This window comes from Mus caroli, chromosome 5, assembly GCF_900094665.2.
Source record: "Mus caroli chromosome 5, CAROLI_EIJ_v1.1, whole genome shotgun sequence".
Classification (NCBI taxonomy): Eukaryota; Metazoa; Chordata; class Mammalia; order Rodentia; family Muridae; genus Mus; species Mus caroli.
This window is the reverse complement of record NC_034574.1, coordinates 42597696-42619981: the sequence shown is the minus strand read 5'-3', so window position 1 is coordinate 42619981 and position 22286 is coordinate 42597696. Positions and strand designations below refer to the sequence as shown.

Below are 22286 nucleotides of genomic sequence, written 5' to 3'. Positions count from 1 at the left end.
GAGAAGCCCATTGGTCTTGCAAACTTTATAGGCCTCAGTACAGGGGAATGCCAGGGCCAAGAAGCGGGAGTGGGTAAGTAGGGGAATGGGGGCGGGGTGTATGGGGAACTTTTGGGATAGCATTGGACATGTAAATGAAGAAAATATCTAACAAAAACAATAATAATAATTAAAAAAGAATTTTAGGGTCAGAATTTTAGGGGTTAAGTCTTAAATTGGTATCTTCCATTTCTATGTCATTCACAAATTAGATCATTCCTTCAAAAATGTTATGTATAGGAACAAGGCAATAATATTTAGAATACTTACAATAATTAGATGCAACAATGAAAATTAAATAATTTTGTTTACTGTAAAAAGCCACCTTGTTGTTTTCTAGCCATGTCTTTGTCCTTTTGTTTATGAGGCTACATGAAATCAGGAGGTTATTGAAAACCAATGATATTTGAAGACATTCTTATTGCTAATTGATATTGTGACTACCACTTGGTGGAATAATATAGCAAGGGTCAAGTAAGCCAAGTTTTAAAGCCTATTTCTGTCACTGGTAGCTTTCAGTGTATAATATTTGAAGGTAAGGCTCTGTATTTCAGTTGGAAATCATAGCATAAGGCTTGATTCCAGGCTACTCTCACTTCCAGTATAATTCTATCTTCTGCTTAGAGCCCATCGCTTTGTGATTCTTCAAAGGTGTATATTTCTACATAAGTGTGGCATCACTTCCCTCCCTTCCCTTCCCTCTCTGGATAAAAGAGTAGCACAATAGTTCATCCCATTTAAGAGGCCAAAACTACTCTGTTCACAATCTTGCTTCAGAACATCCACCTGTGGGCTTGGCTTACATAGCCATTCAATTAGATGATTGCCAGGATGGACAACCCTCAATTGCTTCTATATTCTATAAAACCTTGTCCTGATGAGAGTTTGGGGCTTCTTCACCAAATGGCCTTGCTGTGTCAGGGTCAGCAGTGAATAAGCTCAACCTGGAGCTTGTAAATAAAGACCCTAATGTGATTCCTGCCTGGGCTCTTGGAGCTCTTGAAGGAAGCACAACACGTGAACCCAGGAACCTTGACCACTGTCAAATTGATTAGTTTCCTTCTCTGTGTCAGTGTCTTCATCCATAAATCTGGAATTCGGCATTAATAGAATTATATTAAAGTGTGTAAGTTGATCAAGTAAATTGCTTAGGCACAGCAAATTATCTAATTATTAGATTTTTAGGGCAACCAGAGGAAAGTTGGTCACAATTCAAGATAAACTCTTTTCTCAAAGCATTTTTTACCTTTTCAAGAATGTAATACATGCATATGATGTGTTTTGATAAAACTTACCTCCTGCTGGGCAGTGGTGGCATAAGATCCCAGAACTTGGGAGGCAGAGGCAGGTGGATTTCTGAGTTCGAGGCCAGCCTGGTCTACAGAGTGAGTTCCAGGACAGCCAGGGGCTACACAGAGAAACCCTGTCTCAAAAACAAACAAACAAACAAACAAACAAACAAACAAACAAGCAAAAAAACTTACCTCCTATTCTTTCTTCTAAACAAAAAACGAAACAAAACAAAAACAACCTGCCAATTCTTCTCTACCTCTTCTCCTCCTGACTTCATGTTCTATCTCTCTCTTTCTCCCTTCTCCCTCTCTTTCTCATTCCACGCTCTCAATACCCACTGAATGCACTTAGTATTGCAAGCATCTACATGGGTATGGGACCATCTAAGAGATCATGGGCAATCTTTCAGACCCTCATTCCTGAAAAAGAAATCTTGACATTACCTCTCTGAGCAGCTGTCAGTTATCAGTAGTGCCTTAGATAGGAGCTTCTAATTTTCTGTCCCCTCTTCTGTGTTTGACTCCTGAAGAATCAACCATAATAGAGATGCCCCACTTGGAGCTGAGCACTCCGTAGCTCTGTGATGGCATTTTTTTTATTAGGCATTTTCTTCATTTACATTTCAAATGCTATCCCAAAAGTCCCCCCAGTCCCTCCTCACCCCATTCCCCTACCCACCCACTCCTACTTCTTGGCCCTGGCGTTCCCCCATACTGAGGCATATAAAGTTTGCAAGACCAAGGGGCCTCTCTTCCCAATGATGGCCGACTAGGCCATCTTCTGATACATATGCAGCTAGAGACACGAGCTCTGGGGGAACTGGTTGGTTCATATTGTTGTTCCTCCTATAAGGTTGCAGATCCATTTAGCTCCTTGGGTACTCTCTTTAGCTCCTCCACTGGGGGCCCTGTGATCCATCCAATAGCTGACTGTGAGCCTCCACTTCTGTGTTTGCCAGGCCCTGGCATAGCCTCACAAGAGACAGCTATATCAGGGTCCTTATGGCATTTTTAACCAAGTAAGCTGATATAGGCCAAACTTCTTCTTTCTTTGTTTCATTACTTTTTGAAAAAAAGTATCCAGTATAATCACTCTCTGGGTTTGCCTTTCCTGATTAGATTTTTTTTTTCTGATCTGTTTTTATGGGTAAGTTCAATCACACTCTCCATTTCCATCCTTCTCTCCCTTATCAGCTCTAGTATAGGTTATGTCTGTATATATAGTATTTGGCAATATTCTTTTCATTTTCTTCATCTGAACAAAGTCCCTTGTGACTAGATCACCAAATAAATAATAGCTACTGTCTTAATAGCCCATCTGATCTACTATGGTAATGACAAGCATAATGCTCATAAAAAAAACAATCTAATTTTGTGTCTTTTAAAAGATAGTCTGATCTTGTTAGAAAGTTATTTATGTTTACAAAGAAAACAGAGACGATCCATTCATACATGCTGTGAGGAATCGCTCTGGCAGCTCACCTCAGGGTTATTATGTTTTGTAGTGATTGAATTCAATCATGAAATTGCAAAGCAATTCAAGTTCTCCTAAAATGGAAATTGCTATGTCATTGCCAACAAATACCTCTAACAGAAAATGCTCAAAATAATTGGCCATTTTCAAGGTCCTTTTCATTTTCCATGTAATATATGAATATAAAGTAGGATACTATTCTAATTAAAGACTTTTTATTTTGGTTTTAAAACACGCAATGCCAGATGTAAAGAAATCTTTTCATACTAAGACTTATCAGAGCTCCTGATGCCCAGGGTGGTTTGTGCTTGCCTTGGAATCTCTTACCATCTCTGATGGTTTGATAGTGTTCTCTGCATGGGTTATGTGTACATTGTCAGCTTAAATTTAATTATTCACATACGCTTCATGTGCACTTCAAAATAGTTCCTGGTGGGTGGATGAATGAAAGGTTGTAAAGGCAAGAAGAGTCAAGAGGGTCATCACCTTTGTGACATTAAAAAAAAAATTAACATTGTCAAACACTTTAAAGAGATGCTTACAAGGCCTGGCCCAGGTTTGAACTCTGCCTATGGATATCAAATGCTAGAATAAAAAGAAGAAATAAGTAATTCATGGCAGGTACTCTTCCATCCCTATCGACTGTACAGTGTACAGACTTAAGTTAATTTCATTATTCCTGGTACTATTTATTAACAGTTTCAGGTCAATATTTGTGAGCAAGACACAAAGAACTAAGGGATGGAAAATCAGATATATGGGTGTACACCATGGGTCTGTATATAAGTCTTTGAGATAAAAAAAAATGAAAGGAGAAAAGGAGTTAACCTTGTTGGCAGAACAACAACAACAACAACAACAACAACAACAACAACAACAACAAAAACCTCTGTATATTATTTTCCAGACATTTTTCCCTCAGGCTAGTGTTGTCAGACTGGGACACAAATCAAAAAAGAGTGTAACTCCCTCATTCTAGGGGCTCAGGAGATAGTGTCCAATAATGTCCAATGAGGAACCTTCCGTATAGTGTAGAATTGAGATAAGGCCTTGGTGAAACTTTTTGGCACCCCAGCAATGCTTACCACTTGTCCAAGCTTCTTCCTATTAAATAATAGACAACATATCAGAAAATATTTAAGATTGTCATGACATTATTTACCTACTTACTAGTTTATCAGATTAATTTAGTAAAAGGTACACATTAGGAATAAAAGCTCAGAGGATGTTGCTGTAAATAAAAAAAGGAAAAGAAAAAGAAAAGAAAAAGGAGGTTCAGGATTTGACTACACGAATGGATTCCTACTCAGATATAATCTTAAGGTTGAACTACTAGTAGTACATGTTTATGTACTCTCTCTCTCTCTCTCTCTCTCTCTCTCTCTCTCTCTCTCTCTCTCTCCCTCTCCCTCTGGCTCTCTCTGACTGACCGATCATTCTCATGTACCAAAGTTTGTGCTGTAGGAGTGGCAGGCCAATGGTTTAGTAATTTCTAAGTAAACAAGGGAACTAGAAGCCAGCCAGAGGGATCTGTTAATATGAGTGTTTATCTTTAAATCAGACAGCCTAAATGCATTTCTCCAAACCCACATATAGAAATGGGAGAATTGACTCAGAAATTGTCATTTGACCTCTACATATGTACTCTGATATATGTGCTTCCCATTACCACTAGGACATATGATCATACAATAAATAAATTTAAAGTAAAATTGTTAAAAAAAAAAAAAAAAGAGGCTATGGCTTCCTAGGGAAGAGCCCTCTTCTATGTGAGTGGAGCCTGCATCCAAAAACCATGTCAGCAACATCCTTCTCCAATGGATGATTTGGTTGTTGCTTTAGAATCATTGTGCATAATCTTGTGTCTGTAAAGTCATGATACTGGGGCTAGGGAGATGGTTCAGCATCTCCAGAGCTCTTCCAGAGGTGCACAGTTCAATGGCTAGCACCCACATGGCAGTTCATAATTGTCTGTAAGTCAAATTCTAGAAGATCCAACTCTGTCACACAGACATACAGGCAGGCCAAACGCCAAATGCACATAAAAATTTAAAAATGAATAAAAAATATCTTTATAAAGGTCAGAGGACACACTTCTTTGTATAAAACAATCCTTTGCAGTTATATCCACGAGGACAGAGACTTCTGGTAGGGTCAAATTTGCATAATGATCAGCTATAATGGGCTTCTACAGTGTTTTAAGAAAAGTTGTTGGAACGATGCCTATTTTAAAACTTATATTGTTGTCCCTCAGTGATTTAAATTCCAGTTTCTAACCCAATTGTGCCATGGCCTGTGGGACCTGTTGACTGAAATTCAGGACAGCTTTGGCCCTCAGAGGCATAAATCTAAGGAGTAAAGAATAAAAAGAGACAGAAGAATAGACAGCCAGAGAGCTCAAGTGTGTCTGGGTTTGGGAATCTGTTTTCTGATCACAATTAAGTCTGTTAGAAAACCCATGAATTAAAATATTATTTGAATTTTCAGATACAAACACAGCACTTGGATCAGCTCCTTTGCAAGATGCCTGAGTTTTTCTAGTTTGCAAGGGCATGGCATGCACATGAGCTCAGAGCCCCTTTTGGGTCCACTGTTTTTGTCCCAAACAAAGCAGCACCTCCATCCACATCCACCTGTGTCTTATCCCCATCTGCACCTGTCCCTTTTGTATTTCTCCTTGGCAGGGCATCCTTTGCTAGCTAGAAACTTCCATATTGTACTTTGGCCCATTTTGCCTGGAACTTCTTATCCCCTAAGATTTTGGAGTTCACTGTTGTTATCTCTCTAAACAGTTGATGACTTCAAATTGACTAAACTCAGACCATTGGTGACAAAAAAAGACAAGGACTGATTTCTGTGTGCCATGTGGCTTTGAATAAGTTATTTCAACCCTAAATGTCCTAAATGTCTCCTTCTATAATGAAGGCCATAGTGGATATTTCACTGAATTTATATTAGTATTGAAATGAGCCAGGCTTGATAGTTCTGTAAACAGTGATGGCTTCGTTATCTAAAAACAAACAAACAAAAAACAACAACATAACAAACAACACCCCCCTCCCCCAGTGTTTCATTTAAAATACTTGGATAATCAGGTATCAGGCAGATGGAGATACTGGTCTGTTTCATTTCTAACTAGCAACTTGACTGTGAGCTACTTAGGTAAAGCCCAGCAGCACAGCCTTATCCCTCAGTTTTCTTATCTGAAAAAAAAAAAAATGAAGTTGATAATTCTACCCTTGAAGAATGTTGTGAAAAGCAAATGATGAAATTAGCCAGCAAACTTCCTAGGGCCCACTGGGAATCCTCAGTAACAAGACATACTTTAATTAATTTTGTGTCTCACCTGAATTTCATTGGAGGAGATTGTACTGCAGAGCAAATGTATTCAACAACAGAATTTTACTTTCTCATGTGTAGGAAGGCTACAGATCTAAACTCAGAGAAGCAGTGAGTCGCTGTGCTTTCCTGTCATCTACATGAGGAATTTCCTTTGTGAGCAGGTCTAGGATGTCTATCACTGTCCTCATAAACATGCAAGGCCTGTTGGGTGTTGGATTAAGGCCCTACAATGATGACATTTTATATTCCCGATTATGATCAAGGCCCTGCCTCTAAATGCAGTCATGCAGAGGATATATCAGTCCATGTTCCTTTACTCACTTGGGCTGGGGAGTTTTTGATGAAATCATATGGTTTTCTTAAATAGTTTCAGAGATGGACAGTTTAAATAATAGAATGCCAGCTCTGATGAGGACCCCTCTACTGTATTATATCATGGCTAGGGCATCATGGAAGAAGCACATGAAAGAGCAGGGTGTGTACTGAGAGTAGATCCAAATCGGGAGAAGGGAGGGGCCAGGAGAATCTTCCATGAGCCCTGCCTTTTAAAAGTCCCATCATCTTTTCACAGCAGGGCTAAGAGAAGCATGTTTCAGCACATGAAAACTCTGAGGGTAGCCTCATCTAAGTCACAGCAAGACACTGGGCCTTCAGCATGTGAATCTGGGTGACACAGTTCATTCCATACAAGCAAGGATCAGAAGTCAGATCACAATAGATGGAAGGAAGAACAGGCGCCAGAAAATGAATATCGTTAACTTCTCAGACATTGGCAATACACAGATGACAAGAGGTGGCTGTTATTATTTTTGTCACTGTTTTGTCACTGTTATTTCTCTCAGAATAAAAAGAGGAACTGTGGAAAAGGAGTCACCTCAAGACATCGAGGTTTGGTTATAAATGAGGTCCCTGTCTTTTTTTCAGTGTGAAATCTGGCCATGAACTCTTTTCACTCTTGTGAGGCTCAGTCTCCACATGTGTGACAGATGGTCGGGGATACTTTATTTCGGGGATTGTTGTAAAGAGATCTCATCTATCTCCTGGCGCACAGCAGGAATTTCATCAGCTTTAGGTACAGGGTTAGACTCTTCCAGAATGCATGTTCCCAGATGGCATCCGAGTCAAAGGTTCCCCAGCAGGATGCTGCTGTGCTCCTCCTATGAGAGTCATCACTCAGGAACCAGAATTGATTGCATCCAGTGCTGCTGCTTCTTAAACCTAGCATACACTGGCAATTGCTGGTGATTTTAAGAATCTTTTATGGAGCCTGTCAGGTCCCTAAAAATAGAAACAGCCCTGTGGCAGGTCAACATCACAAAGAAGTGCTAGTCAGTGGGAGAAAACAAGGGAGCCCACAGGCAGACATGCTGAGAGTGGTTCCTTTTGAATCGCACATGAGATAATCACCCTGTTATACTACTTAATTCAGTCACACTGACCTCCAGCCTTAGGCCTTTTGTCTCAGCTGCAGCATCTGCAAGTCTGTGTCAGCAGGAGAAGGAAACTGTCCCTAGTGGGTAGTGTAGGCAGACTTGCTGCATCATACATAGGTTGTAGGTTAATGCGTTGGCTTGTTTCTCACCACGGTAAAGGTCACTGGATCACTGCAAGGCCAGTCTGTGATTGAAAAGAGTGTTTGGAAAAGCCGGTTAAACTCTCCTCTACTTTTGCTTATTCCACATTTCTCAGAACAATGAAAAGCGCATGGTGGTTTAGAGAAAACATTTTAAGTCCACTGACATCCTGTAGATCAGTTTGAAAAGTTCTTCTCTAGGGAAAAATTTTAAGTTCACAGGACTCAGAACAATGGGAACCCTAGCATCATTAGCACCAGGTCATTCATTATTTATCCAGTCACCAAAGCACTGTGACTCCAGGGTAAATATTAGACTCAGAGGATATTCAAATATGTGAGGCTGATCATGATTTTAAGGAGCCCACAAGGGAGACATCAAACATAAAAATGTTATTATGTCATGCTCAGTCATTTTCAACCTTCCTAATGCTGTGACCCTTTAATCATGTTGTGGTGGCCCCCAATCATAAAAGTATTTTGTTACTATTTCATAACTGTCATTTTTCTTCTATTGCTATGAATCATGATGTAAATATCTGATACTCATACCTGATATCCAATCCCCAAAGAGCTCATGGCCCATGCGTTGAGAACTGCTCAATATATATAGTATACCTGCCAGATAGCAGCACCTCATATTGGGCAGTCTGGATCAGCTTCATAGAGGATGCAGGAATGTTTGGATTGGATCTTTGAAAACCTATACATTTTAACAGAAGTACAAAAGGAAGAGGATTGTAAGTTGAAGAAATTCTACTTATATGATGCAAAAGAGGCATACAGATGAGCTTCCGAAGTTGAAGTCTTTCTACTTGACATCATGCCTTCATGTTATGTCTGAAGAATGGCATTCATTAGTATCAGTTATATAAGAACTCAACACAAATCAGGCCACTAATACACAGCTACCTTGTGAGATAACTTTTCCAGCATCCTTTATGCACTCTGTTTCCATCTATTGAAGTTTCTCTTTAAATTCCAGGCTATGGTCAGTGTGTCAATAAGTGCCTAGCATCTTTTTCTGGGCTACTTCCATTGCTTCTTGTTACACAATGTTAACGTGCTACTTACTTTTATAAGAGTTTTATCCTTCTCTTTATTTTTAAAAATGTTATACATTTATATGATAAAATGTGATACTCCTTCATTTTTTTCTCTCAAACATCCTCAAACTCACCACTAACAGGATTCCACCCAACTTCATATTGCTTTTCTTTTATAAACTACAAAGCCCAGCTAGAGCTACCCATATGTGCATAAATGTGATTCTATTTACTGAAGCATGAGAAACCTACCTGTGGACACATCCTCAAGAAGTAATGATTCTCCATTCCATAAACAAATACCCAGTGCCAATAGATCCTTAGTAAGGGGTTGGGCCTGGATATGCTCTACATCATCTGTGCTACAGTTTTGCCTGGCTTTATCTGTATTGGTCTTGTAAAGGCAACCACAGTTACTAAGAGTTCAGGACTACATTAGCTATGTTATGTCTAGAAGACACTTGCCATTGCACTTCTCTGCTTTCTCTGGTTCTCACATTCTTTCTGTCCTATTCTTCAGTAATGTTCACAGAACTTCATGGTACCACTACCATGAATAAGGTGATAAAAGATTTCTTTTAATTTATATAGTTTTACTTTCGTAATTTGACTATATGTATGTCTGTTTGAGGGTGTCAGATCCCCTGGAACAGGAGTTAAAGTCAGTTGAGAGCTTCCATGTGGGTGCTGGGAATTGAACCCAGGTCCTTTGGGAGAGCAGCCATTGCTTTTGCCCACTGAAACATCTCTCCAGTCCTGATAAAGATGTAGTTTATATAGACTCAAATACTTAGCCTCTTATTCTCAACACTTTAGCCAGAGTTTCTCCATCGCCTACCATCCTTTGCCAAAAGAAGCTTCTCTAACCAAAGTTGAGAGAATCCCAAGTCTCTGGGGATGAGCATAAATGTTTTCAAGGCAATTTGATTACAAGGTAATTTATAAAAATACCAATAACAAGTTTTACCCTAGAGTCTATGATCTCCAAAGATTTGTGATTTCAACCAAAATTGCAATACTAGCCTTGAAACTTTGCCCTCCGGAGTCTGTCTCAAATCTAATAAGAAAGAAACTTCTTTCCCTTTAACAGTCATGCAAGTATTGATGTTTTGTCTGGTAGGTCAGTATTGCAGCATTCCAGGTCCAGTGTTAGGTAAGATCATTTTTGTCTTTTCTTCCTCAGCTCCCTAAGTAACACCCCCATGCTACCAGGAAAGCTCGCCATCAGAAAGGACACTTTTGATCAATTTGAGATTGGTTTCTCATCCTTTAGCCTGGAGCTTACCAATGGTGGCTAATAAAAAAAAAATAAAAAAAAAAAACAATGGCACTAGCCTGTGTTGTTTTAGAGACCCCCTCGAGCCTCCTTGTCAATGATTCACATGGAGGCATCCCATGCCTTGCCCTAGGAGTTTCATTTAGTAACCCATGTCTTCCGGGAGAGACATTGTCCACAAATATGAGATAAATCTGTTTTTTTTTTCCAAGTTTCATTTTGAAATTACCTTACTAAGGTTTTCATAAGCCTTTTTCAGAGACCTTGAGTGTTGCTTAACCCATCCCTACCTCTCTTTTTCCCCATTTCTTTTCCCCACCCCTCTGAATTCTTTAGATCTCAGTATTCCATAATCATCGTTCATTTTATGTGTGTTCCATTATCTCTTCTGTGATTTTTCTACTAGTAGTACACTAGTGACTAGTAGGCTTTTTCTATCATTTTGCATTGGGCTAGCCTGTCCTTTATCCCCTGATTTCCCCCATAACCCCACACTCTTCCCTGTTTAAAGCCTTCTGTCCCCAGTACCTCACATCACTACTTTTATCATACTTATAACCTACTCTCTCCTCTCAACTAACAAGCCCATATCAAAGGCCTGGTTCTAGCTCCCTGGCTTCCATTTGTGATCAAAATTAAATACACAAAAGAAACTATTTAAAGCTGGAATCTACATATTAGAGAGAATAAAGGGAATTTGTCTTCCTTTCTGGATTGCCTAACAGTATCCATTTTTTCCAGTTCCATCCATTCAATTACAATTACAAATTGTCGTTTTTATTAGGGCTGAGAAATATTCCATTGCTTATATGTACCACATTTTCATGTCCATTTATCTGTTTATGGACATCTAGGTTGATTCTGTTTTTAAACTTTGTAAATAGAGTCTAAATGAACATTGATATGCAAGTGTCTCTGTAGGAGGCTATAAACTCCGTTGGATATATGTCTAGGGCATCATATACCTGAATCTTAGAGTAATTCATTTTATTATCATTATTAAACTTTTTTAGAGTTATTCATTTTATACGTTCTTGAGTGTCATGTCTACATGTATGTATATGCACAAAATGCATGTCTTGTGCCCACAGAAGTCATAAGAGGCCATCTGATCCCCAAGAACTGGAGTTACAGATGGCTGTGAATCTCTAAGTAGGTGCTAGGCAAATAACTCTGATTCTCTGCAAGAGCAACAAGTGCTTTATTACTGAGACGTTATCTCTCCTTTCCATATTTCCTTATGTGATAGATTTTCTATTTATTTAAAAAGAGTACCCAGATTAATTTTCAAAATGTATGCACTAGTTAACATCCTCACTTACAGTGTACAGGTGTTCCAGCTTCTTGGCCTAGAAAGATGGTTCACACAGTAAGAACAATTGTTGCTCTTGTACAGGATCCAGTTTTCATTCCCAGGACCTACATGGTGTCTTACAGCTGTCCCTAACTCCTGTTTCAGGGGATACTCTGCAGACACCAGAGGCACCAGAAATGTACATGGTGTACCATAAATAAATCTCTAAAAGAAAAAGAGAGTCCCTGTTTTGCCATATCCATACCAGAATCTGCTGTCTTTTGTATTACTGAGATGATCATGTTGGGCTGAAATAGAGTCTTACAGCAGGTTCAATTTTCATTTCACTGATGTCTAAGTATGCTAAGCACTATTTTAATTGTTTTCTAGTTATCTGAGTTCTTCTAAGCCTTTTCTATTCCATGCCATTGCCTATATTTTAGAGCAATATATGTTCTTAATGTTTATGTGGTGTTATTTATTTATTTGTATAGTCCTGACACTTATCCTCTGTCAGATTAATGGTTAGTGGGCTTTTTCCTCACATCCTGTGGGCTGTCTGTTGACTCACTTCTCAGTTTCCTTTGGCATACAGGTTTTTAGTTACATGGTATGCCATTGTTGATTTGTGGTCTTATTTCATGCACTACCAGAGACTCATTCAAAATGTACTTCACTATGCCTACAAGTTGAAATTTGAAAAATGAATAAAAAGATAGTATTCCCACTAGCATCTGAAACAAGGCAAAGGTGTCTACTTTCTCCACTCATATTCAACATAGTGTTTGGATTTTAGCTAGAGCATTAAGACAGAGATGAAAATAAAAATAAATGATACAAATAGGAAAAGAAGAAATCAAGGTATCATTATTTGCAGATGATATGTTCTTTAATATAAAAGACTCCAGTAAAAAAAAATCCCCTTTATGGATAATAACTAATTCCAGCAAGTGGCAGAATAAAAAACTAAGATGTAAAAATCAGCCATCTTCCTATAAACCAATGACAAAGAGATTGAATAATACATCAGGCAAATAATCTTGTTCATGTTAGTCACAAAAAGTAAATTACCTGGAAATAATGATTTTATTTTATTGTTTCATCTTATATTTTCTTTGTTTTTTATTTTTATTAATCATTTCATTCATTTACATTTCAAATTATATCCCCCTTCCTGGTAGCCCCTCCACAAATCCCTCATCCCATTACTCCCTCTCTCTCCTGCCCTTTGTTTCTATGAGGGTGCTCCTCCACACACTAACCCACTGCCCCCTCACCATTCTGGCATCCCCTATACTGGGGCACCAAGCCTTCACAGGACCAAGGGCCTCCCCTCCCATTGATATCAGATAGAGCCATCCTCTGCTACATATGTATCTGGAGCCATGGATCCCTCCATGTGTACTCTTTGGTTGGTAGTTTAGACTCTGGGAGCTCTGGGTGACTCTGTTAGTTAACATTGTTTTTCCTATGGGCTTGCAATCCCCTTCAGCTCCTTCAGTCCTTCCCCTAGCTCTTCCATTGAGGTCCCCGGGCTCAGTCTGATGGTTGGCTGTGAGCATCTGCATCTGTTTTAGTTAGGTGCTGGCAGAACGTCTCAGGGGACATGCATACCAGGCTCCTGTCAGCAAGCTATAACACCCTGAACATGCCTTATCTTGTCTGATTTTTTTTTTTTTGCATCAGGTGTCATTTATTTTGACAAGCACACATTAGTTCCTTTACCATTATTGGCTTCCTGCAAAGTCTTGAGAGCAAGAGTTAGGAGATGGTTGGATTGAGTTTCTCCTGACCCTCTCTACTCACCATTAAGAGCCCTACCCCTAGTCTCCTTGGTAGACAATTGGAGATAGAGTGCAACCGATAGTACATTCCCATAGCAACAGCTGCATATCTGTACATTTCTAATTGACCTGTGGGGATTGAGTTGCAGGACCCATAGGCATGAGATATAAGGAACTGTGTAGCCCCTGTTCTCTTTAGCTCTACTACTCTCTTATATCTGCCATCTCCCACTGAATGGTTGTGAGGAGTGGATGAGCTTTAACAAAGAATATTCACTAATCAATCTACCTCATTCTTTTCTATAAAGATACTGGACTAAGGAGTGCTATCCTTTGAGGCACAATTCCTTCAGACTTGTGTTTATATAGGCATAGGCTAAATATACCCACAGTATTAGATGTTGCTTGAGGACAGAACATTTCCCCTTGACAAATCTTTGAGCTATATTGTATTATACAAAGCCAAACAGGCATTGCAAGTTCTGAAAACTGATATATTAAAAATGAAAATATATTACATTATTGTATTCTAAAATTACATTAAAGTTTATATAATTCCCAGTCATATTGGTACAAAACTTTTTTTTTACACAAAGCATCTTTGATAAATTACAGTGTGTATATAGTCACAGAGTAAGATATACTAGTATAATAGCACTCATGTAAACTGGATTCATTGCACGACATGCAACAGACTATCTAGTTACAAGTACCTCAAGGCCCCAGTACTTCTGGCAAACTGCAGAAGGCTGGCGTTTGGCTAGTCCAACTGACTTCTGTTGCTTTGTTTTCCTCAGTCTCTGGTTTGAACATATCATCTGTAGAGCCTGTAAAAACAAAGAAACAAATGAACAATCAAATATATAAAAACCCCTCTCATTTGAATGGAATCCTTAGAAAGAACAGCAGAGTCCCAAGGGGTATGTGCATAGAATATGGAATGGTGGGGATTTTTATACGATTCTATATTTAAAACTACTGCTTAATATACAAACAGAAAGTTCAGTTGATGATTTTTATACATTTCAAGCTCTTCTGCATAAATGCTAGAATTATAAAAATTATATTGATCAATGGCTATTTAAGGAAAATCATGCAGCGATGTCTAAGTTTAATATTGTAAAATCTGAGGCATGGAGGCAGCTTCTGTCAGTGTGAGGATTCTTCCTGGAGGGACAAGCTACTGAAATCTCCAAAGTGTTTTTGCACCTGTTTTTCTGTGTTGCTCATTCTGGGTCTCAGGGAGCAACAATTATGCTCAAGTCTCTCTCTGGTTTTCCTCTGCAGACAGCGTGGAAGATGAGCTGGAGATGGCCACTGTCAGGCATCGGCCTGAAGCCCTGGAGCTGCTGGAGGCCCAGAGCAAATTCACCAAGAAAGAGCTTCAGATTCTTTACAGAGGATTTAAGAATGTAAGGACGTCCTTTTTAACTTCACCTTTACCCAGTTTACAGGGGAAGACTAACAGCGTGTACGGGACAGGGCAGGATCACACTGTCCTGTGAGAGTCCAAAGCCTGTACATCCCATTTCTCATCCCTCTTAGTTCTGAATACAGTCAGTACCCACTGGGACTTGGACTGACTTTGACAAACCAGTGATGGGAGAGTGTAATTGACTGTCAGACAAGGATGGGTCCTGAAAGGGTTTTCTTAATTAAATTCTTTTATTGAGATTTATTTTCTTCCTTGGGTGTAAGCATTCCAATAAGAGCTTCATTTCTTTTAAACTATAAACTAGTGTATGCTTATAAAATGTTATTTGACACCACAGGCATCCAAACACACCAAGGAGGCCTGTAAATGGCAGAGGCAGAGTTCAGCACCAAGCAGTCTAGCTTCAGAGTCTAGGAGAAAACGGCTAGAAAAGCAGTCAAAAAGAAGTGTCAAAGAGCCACCTAGAATCCAAACAAGGCCCATGGCCTTTCCCTGGTCAAAGGAAAAAACATCAAGAAAGCACATCAAATGAAAGAGTAACTACAGGGCCAGAATGAACTTGGGGAAATAAGTGTGAGAAATGGACCTGGATTTCCATTATGTCGTGTCTTTCCTCCCCCTCTCTTTTTCTTTGTGTTTTTGGGGGTCAGTGCTGTGGGCATATGTGCATGTGTGGGTATGCATTTTGTGCATCTGTGTGCCACATGTGCACCAGGGGTCAAGCTTCTATTTCTTAATTTAGGTGCCACCCACCTCATTCTCTGAAACATGATCTAACTTGTATAGAGCTTACCAAGTAGGCTAGGCTAGGTCAGCAAGCTCACACACGTTCTTCTGGAGTCACTCCCCACCAAGTTGGAATTGCAGACATGATTCAAGGCACTACCATTTTGCTCATAGACTCTAGGTATCAAACTCAGATTCTCAAAGTGTTCAGCAATTTACGGACTCAACTATCTTTCCAGCCACAAACTTCTCCCCCCGCCCCCCACTGTGTGTGGTGTGCGTGTGTGTGTGTGTGTGTGTGTGTGTGTGCGCGCGTGTGTGTGTGTGTGTGTGTGTGTGTGTGTGTGTGTGATGAGTCTGTGGCCCTGTCTTTCAATAAAGCATTTCTTATATATACCACTCTTTTGGAAAGAAAAGATATGGAATTGTGGATGGAATTTGATAAACAATGGTAAACAGCTTATACAAATAGACCAGCATTTGCTATTTTTAAATCCTGTTTGGGGCAGTATGAATACATGTCTCTACTCAAAGACTAGTACTTTGGAAAATTAGACCTCTTCAGTCTCCTCCAGTGTTTTGAACTCAAATCTGGATTCACCAAATGAATGATTATCAATTTTTCTTTGGTTATTTTTTTGTCTGCAGTAGTGGCCTGTACTCACATTGATGAATAGTTCACTCAGTATTAAATGGAAAAAAAATACCCAGTGCTTGTCTCATAGATTAAAGCCTGTTAATTATGACCATTTCTGGTACTAGGAAAATTACTGTGTTTTATTACTTGAGGAAGACAATACTGTCAGTCAATCCAAACCTCAGGGACCCACAGGTTGTCACAGAGCCTAGTTGTCTGTTACACTGATGTGCATATGACCTCCTTCCCAGATGTATCACCATCAAGGGGAGTGATAGCATGGGTCCCTGAAAGGATCAAGCTAAAAATCAGTGCCTCAAAAGCCAAAGAAAGCATGGTCTCCCTTTAGAGAGTTCATTGCATGAGGAGAGTGCCCAAGCTTGCTGTTGTAAGTCCATGTAAGCATGGCTTCCTTTAAATTATTGTTTGCATATCCAGTTGCACATCAGACCAATATTGTAATCTTATACAAGGCCTAAACCAATGGAGGAAGCCATAGGTATTCTTTTTTGTTTCTTTCTATTATTTTATTTTTAGGTTTCCAAGTTGGGATATAAAGTAGGAAGTCTCATTATAAAGTTTCCATACATACTTTATTCTTGGTCCACCTTCTCTGCTCCATTCTTTCAACCCTCTGCCTCTCTCATGCTAGACACCTTCCTGACCAAACCAGATCACCTTCTCCTTTCATGTCTTGTGTATTTTTTATATTATTTGCTCTTTCTCTCTCTTTATCTGTGTGTGTGTATGCATGTGTGCTTATGTGTGCATTTGTGTTAGTGTGTTATTGTATCATTTATGTGATGTGTCATAAGTAAGCTGAACCAGCAGGTAGTTCTTCAGTAACAAGGTTTTGGGGAAGAGTGTCCAGGGAATCAGAGATAAAAAGGACAAAACAGATGAGTCCAGAAGGTCTTGCATATGCTATGTCTTATGCCAAGTAAGCTTATTAAAAAGTATATCTTGCTGGGTGGTGATGGCGCACACCATTAATCCCAGCACTCAGGAGGCAGAGGCAGGTGGATTTCTGAGTTGGAGGCCAGTCTGGTCTACAGAGTGAGTTCCAGGACTGCCAGGGCTACACAGAGAAATCCTGTCTCAAAAAAAAAAAAAAAAAAAAAGTATAACTTAGGAGCTGGGGAGATGATGGATCAGAGGGTAAGAGCACTGACTGCTCTTCTGAAGGTACTGAGTTCAAATCGCAGCAACCACATGATGGCTCACAACCACCTGTAATGAGATCTGATGTCCTCTTCTGGTGCTGTCTGAAGACAGCTATGGTGTACTTATTTATAATAATAAATAAATCTTTCTTAAAAAAAAAAAGAAGTACAGTTTATATAGTGTGTGTATAGCACAGTGGGGGGATGAGTCAGCAGGCTACTATCATACAACAGAACAAAGTCATCTGGAAGTTAGTCAGTGCTCCAGGAGGAGAACATAGAACATCTGCCTTGGAATTGCCCCTTAGAGTAGGTAAAAGGGTTTCCAGTACCCAAAGCTGCAGCTTCCCCAAGGCTTTGTCCACAGGCCATTACTGGCTCTGTGAAGCATGTTCCTTGTTTTGTAGAAGGAGCTCTGTTTCTTCTCTGTAAGTCAGGACCTCAGGGAACATCTTCCAAGGCCCAGGCCCCAGGCTACTGCTTAGCTTGGCTAAGCATGTTCCTGGTTTAGAAGAAGAACTGTGTTCTCTCTTAATACAACAGGGCCTCCATGAAAGCCTTATATCAGCCTTGCTTCCAAAAGGAAGGTTTTGTTGGGCCCACAGTATCTGGCATTTCACCCTGTGATGTCCCGCAACACTGACCATGGCTTGTAGTGAATTAGAACATTGGATTACAGGAACACAATACAGCCAAGCTGCTCACGTTCTGTCAAGCAAGAAGCAGTGAGAACTAGGTAGGGCTAAGCATAAGACACACCCCTAAAAACAGCCTCTCCTTTACCAGTGGTCTACTTCCACCAACCTCTACCCTCTCCTAACAGTCCATTCAAGATGAGTTCATCAATGGATTATTGATACAGCACATGCATGATCCAATCACCTCTGAGTAGCAGTGGAGACACTCAACACATAAGTTTCAGGACAAGGCTTTATATCCAAAGCAAAATACCACATAGCTATGAGGATCTGGATAAGCAGGTAAGAGATTTGCTAACTGTCCCTTCCTCTATACATATCTCAGAGAGAAGTGACTTCAATGACAGTAGAAAACACTGATTGCAACCTACAGTTAGGAAGGATGTAAAAACTGACAAGGCCTAGACAAAAGTCAATACCTGAACAGGTTATTTACAGAGTAAAACTTTAGATATATTCATTTCAAAATTATAGAAACATCTCAACTTTTTTTTCTCAGAGATGTTATAATAAACATTTTAAAAACAGCAGGTGTTATATTATATCTAAAATGGTTATATACAAAGGACTCTACACTACACTAGCATCCCTGGGTACCTTGGCTGCTGCTATGTTTTTAGTCTCTTGCTACCTCTGCAGGTCTCTCCATCTGAGGTCTAGATGCCTTTCATCCCATTTGTTGTAAATTGGAATCAAGATAACTACCATCATTAACCTTTGCAGCCAGCAACTCCGCAGCATGTCTCACACAAGTGGCACTTCACAATAAATTGCCTGCCTTTCTTTTCTTTGTTTTCTCTCTTCTGTGCTCTCTTTTCCCCACTGTCATGCTGAGTCTGTTCATTTCCCTGCATTATTTCCGTGTCCCCGTCTCTGTTTCTTCTTTATTTTTCTCTCCCTTCCTCCTTATCTTATCCCTTCCCTCCTTTGGTTCTTTTCTCTTTTCTTCCTCAGCCTTTCTTATTCTACAGTTTTCTCTACTCTCTTCCTTCTCTTGTCTTTCATATCTGGGGTAAAGTGAGATTACCCAACACACATTTCACATACTGATTTTCAAGAAAGAACTGTCGGTTTGCTCAGCATGTAGTAATAGAAAATCAAACAACAGCGACCTTTTGATTTTGTGTAACTCTAGTGAAATGTACAACTGTAACAGATGTGCCCTAAATCATAGCAAGGCAGACATGGGAGAAGGTCAGAAAGGCTCACAAGTTATTGGATGACAGCAATCAGAACCAATTTCCATCAGAGAAAGCAAACCAACTACCCTTGCTTCCTGAATATTAATTATCTTAAGCCCTCAAGCTCAAAAATCAATTTCCCTGGACACAGTGGGAAGACACATTTTTAATGAAACCTTTAAAACTCTCCACATTTTGATTGAAAGGATAAACCCTCCCCCCACATTCAAAATAGTCACACTTGTGTGGAAGTGGCTCAACGTGGTAGTCACCCCTGCAAATCAAGTTTACCATGAACACAAATGTTCCCATGAGCACCTATTTTCCCAACACGCAGTGTACCTGAGCATCCCATATCATTGTCAGTATACACTGTGTATATAAATGGAGAACTGGAGAAAGGGAAGGTAGAGAATAGGCTTCTTGTCTTTTCTCTCTGACAGACTGAGTTGCCACATATTCTTGTTTCTCTTGCCACATGGTGATTCTTTAAAGGCGAGCATCTGACGGAGATGGAAAGGACTTGACAGAGCTTTTGACTAACATTACTGTATCATGGAACCACCTGCCAAGCCCCAGCCTGAAAGATTATGATTTAGTAGTTCTGGGGGGACAGGGAACATATATTTTCATTTCTTAGAATTTCACAGGTGTTGTTACAGCTGCTTTGATGTCTTACTTTGAGTGTCACTGCTGTATTCTAGACATCATATATGCTCAGGGTCATTCAAAGTCAGGGCTATAGTTGAGTCCTTTGGGCAGTTTCTCCAGCTTCCCTGAACTGTATGCCTTTGTCTTTATAAACTGAGGCAAGGATTACAGCATTAAATTTATTTTAGACATAAGCACAGAATTAAAGAGAAAATGAAATATGTAATACATCTCCACGAAGTCAGCTGTTGTATGTTCCATCCATCAAAGTGGGGTGTTAGGCCCGTCTCCCTAATTCTCATGAGTCTCTTGGGAATTCAACTTCATAAGTATTGTGAGGATGGATGCAATAGAAACAAAATATTATCTACAGATTGGCAGTCTCAAATTTCACTGCATATTGTAATCATCTGGGGAACTTTAAAATGTACAAATTGTTGGGGACTCTGCTTGGCAATTTTGATGTAATTGCTTTGGAGGAAGCAAGGCTGGAAGATCAGGATTTATGGAACTCTTTGTAATTATAAAAAACAGGCAAAACTGAGAACTGTGGAATGAATTCTTATTATAATCTAAAAGGTTCGTTTTATCATATAAAAACATTTGGACCTAATTGGATGAATCTTAAAATACCAAATATCAATGATTGCTGTGGTTACACTAGAATCCCACCAGGTTTTCAGTGTGTGTGTGTGTGTGTGTGTGTGTGTGTGTGTGTGTGTGTGTAGAATTCTTATGACACAAATGTATGTGTTTAATGTCTACATGGGTTGAAGAAACTACCAGGTTTCAGTGATTTGGTACTGTTCATTCTGGGGTTAGACTATGCTCAGAAATTTTATTTGTTTCAAATGTCGAAATTTCTACGTTAAGAAAATCATAACATATGTAGTATCCAGAGAGCCATTTTAATTTTAAGATTTCATAGGTTTAAGTTTCAATGTGGTCCTGTCTCCTTGGTATTTTCTTTCATTAATTAATATCTTACAGGCCACTTTTCCTGTTTGTTTGGGGTTTTTTTTTGGGGGGGGGAGGGTGTTTTGTTTTAATCTTTTTGTTTTGCTTTGTTTCTAACACATCCCAACAACAATTTCTCCTCTCTACATCCTCTCCATTATTTCCACCCTGCTTCCCTTCTCCACCAGATCCACACTTCTGTTTCTCTTCAGGAAAGAATTGGCCTCACAGAAATATCCATATCAAGGGCCAGTGAGACAACCAAGTAGGAGGTAAAGGATCTCAAGAGCAGACGAAAGAGTCAGAGAACCCCTTCCCAATCTCCCTGTTTGAGGTCCCTCAAAAATATCAAGCTAGACAGGATCTAAGGTTCTTGCTTTCAGTCTCTGTAGAGCCCTGCTTAGTTAATTCTGTGGGCTGTGTTGCCATGGTGTCCTTGACCCCTCTGGGTCTTGCAGTCCTTCCTCCCCAACTTCCTTGGCATTCCCCAAGCTCCAAGGGGAGGGTTCAAATGGAGATCTTTAATTTGGGCTCTCTCTCTTTCTCTGCCTAATGTTTGGCTGCGGGTCTATGTCTGCTCCTATTAGCTGACAGGAGAAGCCTCTCTGACGACAGTTGGGCTAGGTGCGGATCTATGAGTATAAAAGGATATTCTTAGGAATCATTTTATGGATTTTTTTTTTTATCATAGGTCTCTGAGTTACCCACCCTCCAGTTCCTGGTCATCCAGGTAGTGTTAGCCATGGGTTCTCTCTCGTGCTGTGGGCCTCACACTAGACAAGTCATGAGTTGACCACACCCACAAGTTCTGAGCCTCCATTTGGCAGGCAGGACAGATTGTATGCCTAAGTTTTCTGGCTGGGTTGGTGTCCCAGTCCCAACTCTAGAAGCCTTGCCTATTACAGAGGGTGACTTGTTCAGCCAGTGAATCTTCCATTACTAGGAGTCCTCACTAGGCTCACACTCTAGAATCCTAAAAGTTTCCACATTGTCACCCCAAATATACTCTAACTACTGTCATTTTACCCAGTATTCTCTCTTCATCTCTTTCTCCCTTCCTCTGCCTGATCCATCCTGTTCCCAACTTCACCCATTCTCTTCTATAGGCCTCTCCTTGGTATTTAGCCTGTCTGTGGATTGTAGCATAATTATCATTGACTTAACAGCTAATATCTACTTATAAATGAATACATACCATGTTTGTCCTTTTTGGGGGGTCTGAGTTACCTCACCCAGGATGATGTTTTCTGAATCCATCAATTTGCCTGAAAATGTCATAATGTCATTTTTAACAGCTGAGTTTCCTGTTTTTAAAAGCATAGGAAGAGATCTGAACATACAGGTCAGCCTCTCTGCTTTGGTCAGTTCCCTCTTCTCTTGGATCTCTGCCTACTTCCTTTTCTTCAAATGCTTTGAAATCCAATAGGTCAAAGTATCCAGTAGGTTCAAATATATTAAGGCGTCATTTTAATTTTTTTATATATTTTTACTTTAAATTATTGCATTAATGTCTGTTTTTAACTAAAGATGTAAGATACTTGCATTCTATTTGATGCACGGCTGATCCTAGTTGATGCATGACAATTGCAACTTTCTTTGTGATTTAGAAACTCCTTCATCCTGCTGGTTTTGAGCCTCAGGAGTCCAGCAACTGCTTGGCATTGCTCTCTGATAAGAATCTTCAGGGCTACAGGACTGCATTGTTTAGTTTGGATTTC

At 39.7% G+C, this 22286-nt stretch overlaps 1 protein-coding gene across 5 annotated transcripts in view; it reads left to right on the top strand.

Annotated features, from left to right (window-relative positions):
- Nucleotides 1-22286, top strand: part of Kcnip4 (potassium voltage-gated channel interacting protein 4) — a 1098278-nt gene that overhangs the window by 991447 nt on the left and 84545 nt on the right. For all 5 annotated transcript variants that reach the window (XM_021161807.2, XM_021161803.2, XM_029477028.1 and 2 more), the window contains one exon: nucleotides 14408-14532. In XM_021161807.2, coding sequence (XP_021017466.1) covers nucleotides 14408-14532 — 125 coding nt within the window. The remainder of the gene's footprint in view (nucleotides 1-14407; nucleotides 14533-22286) is intronic.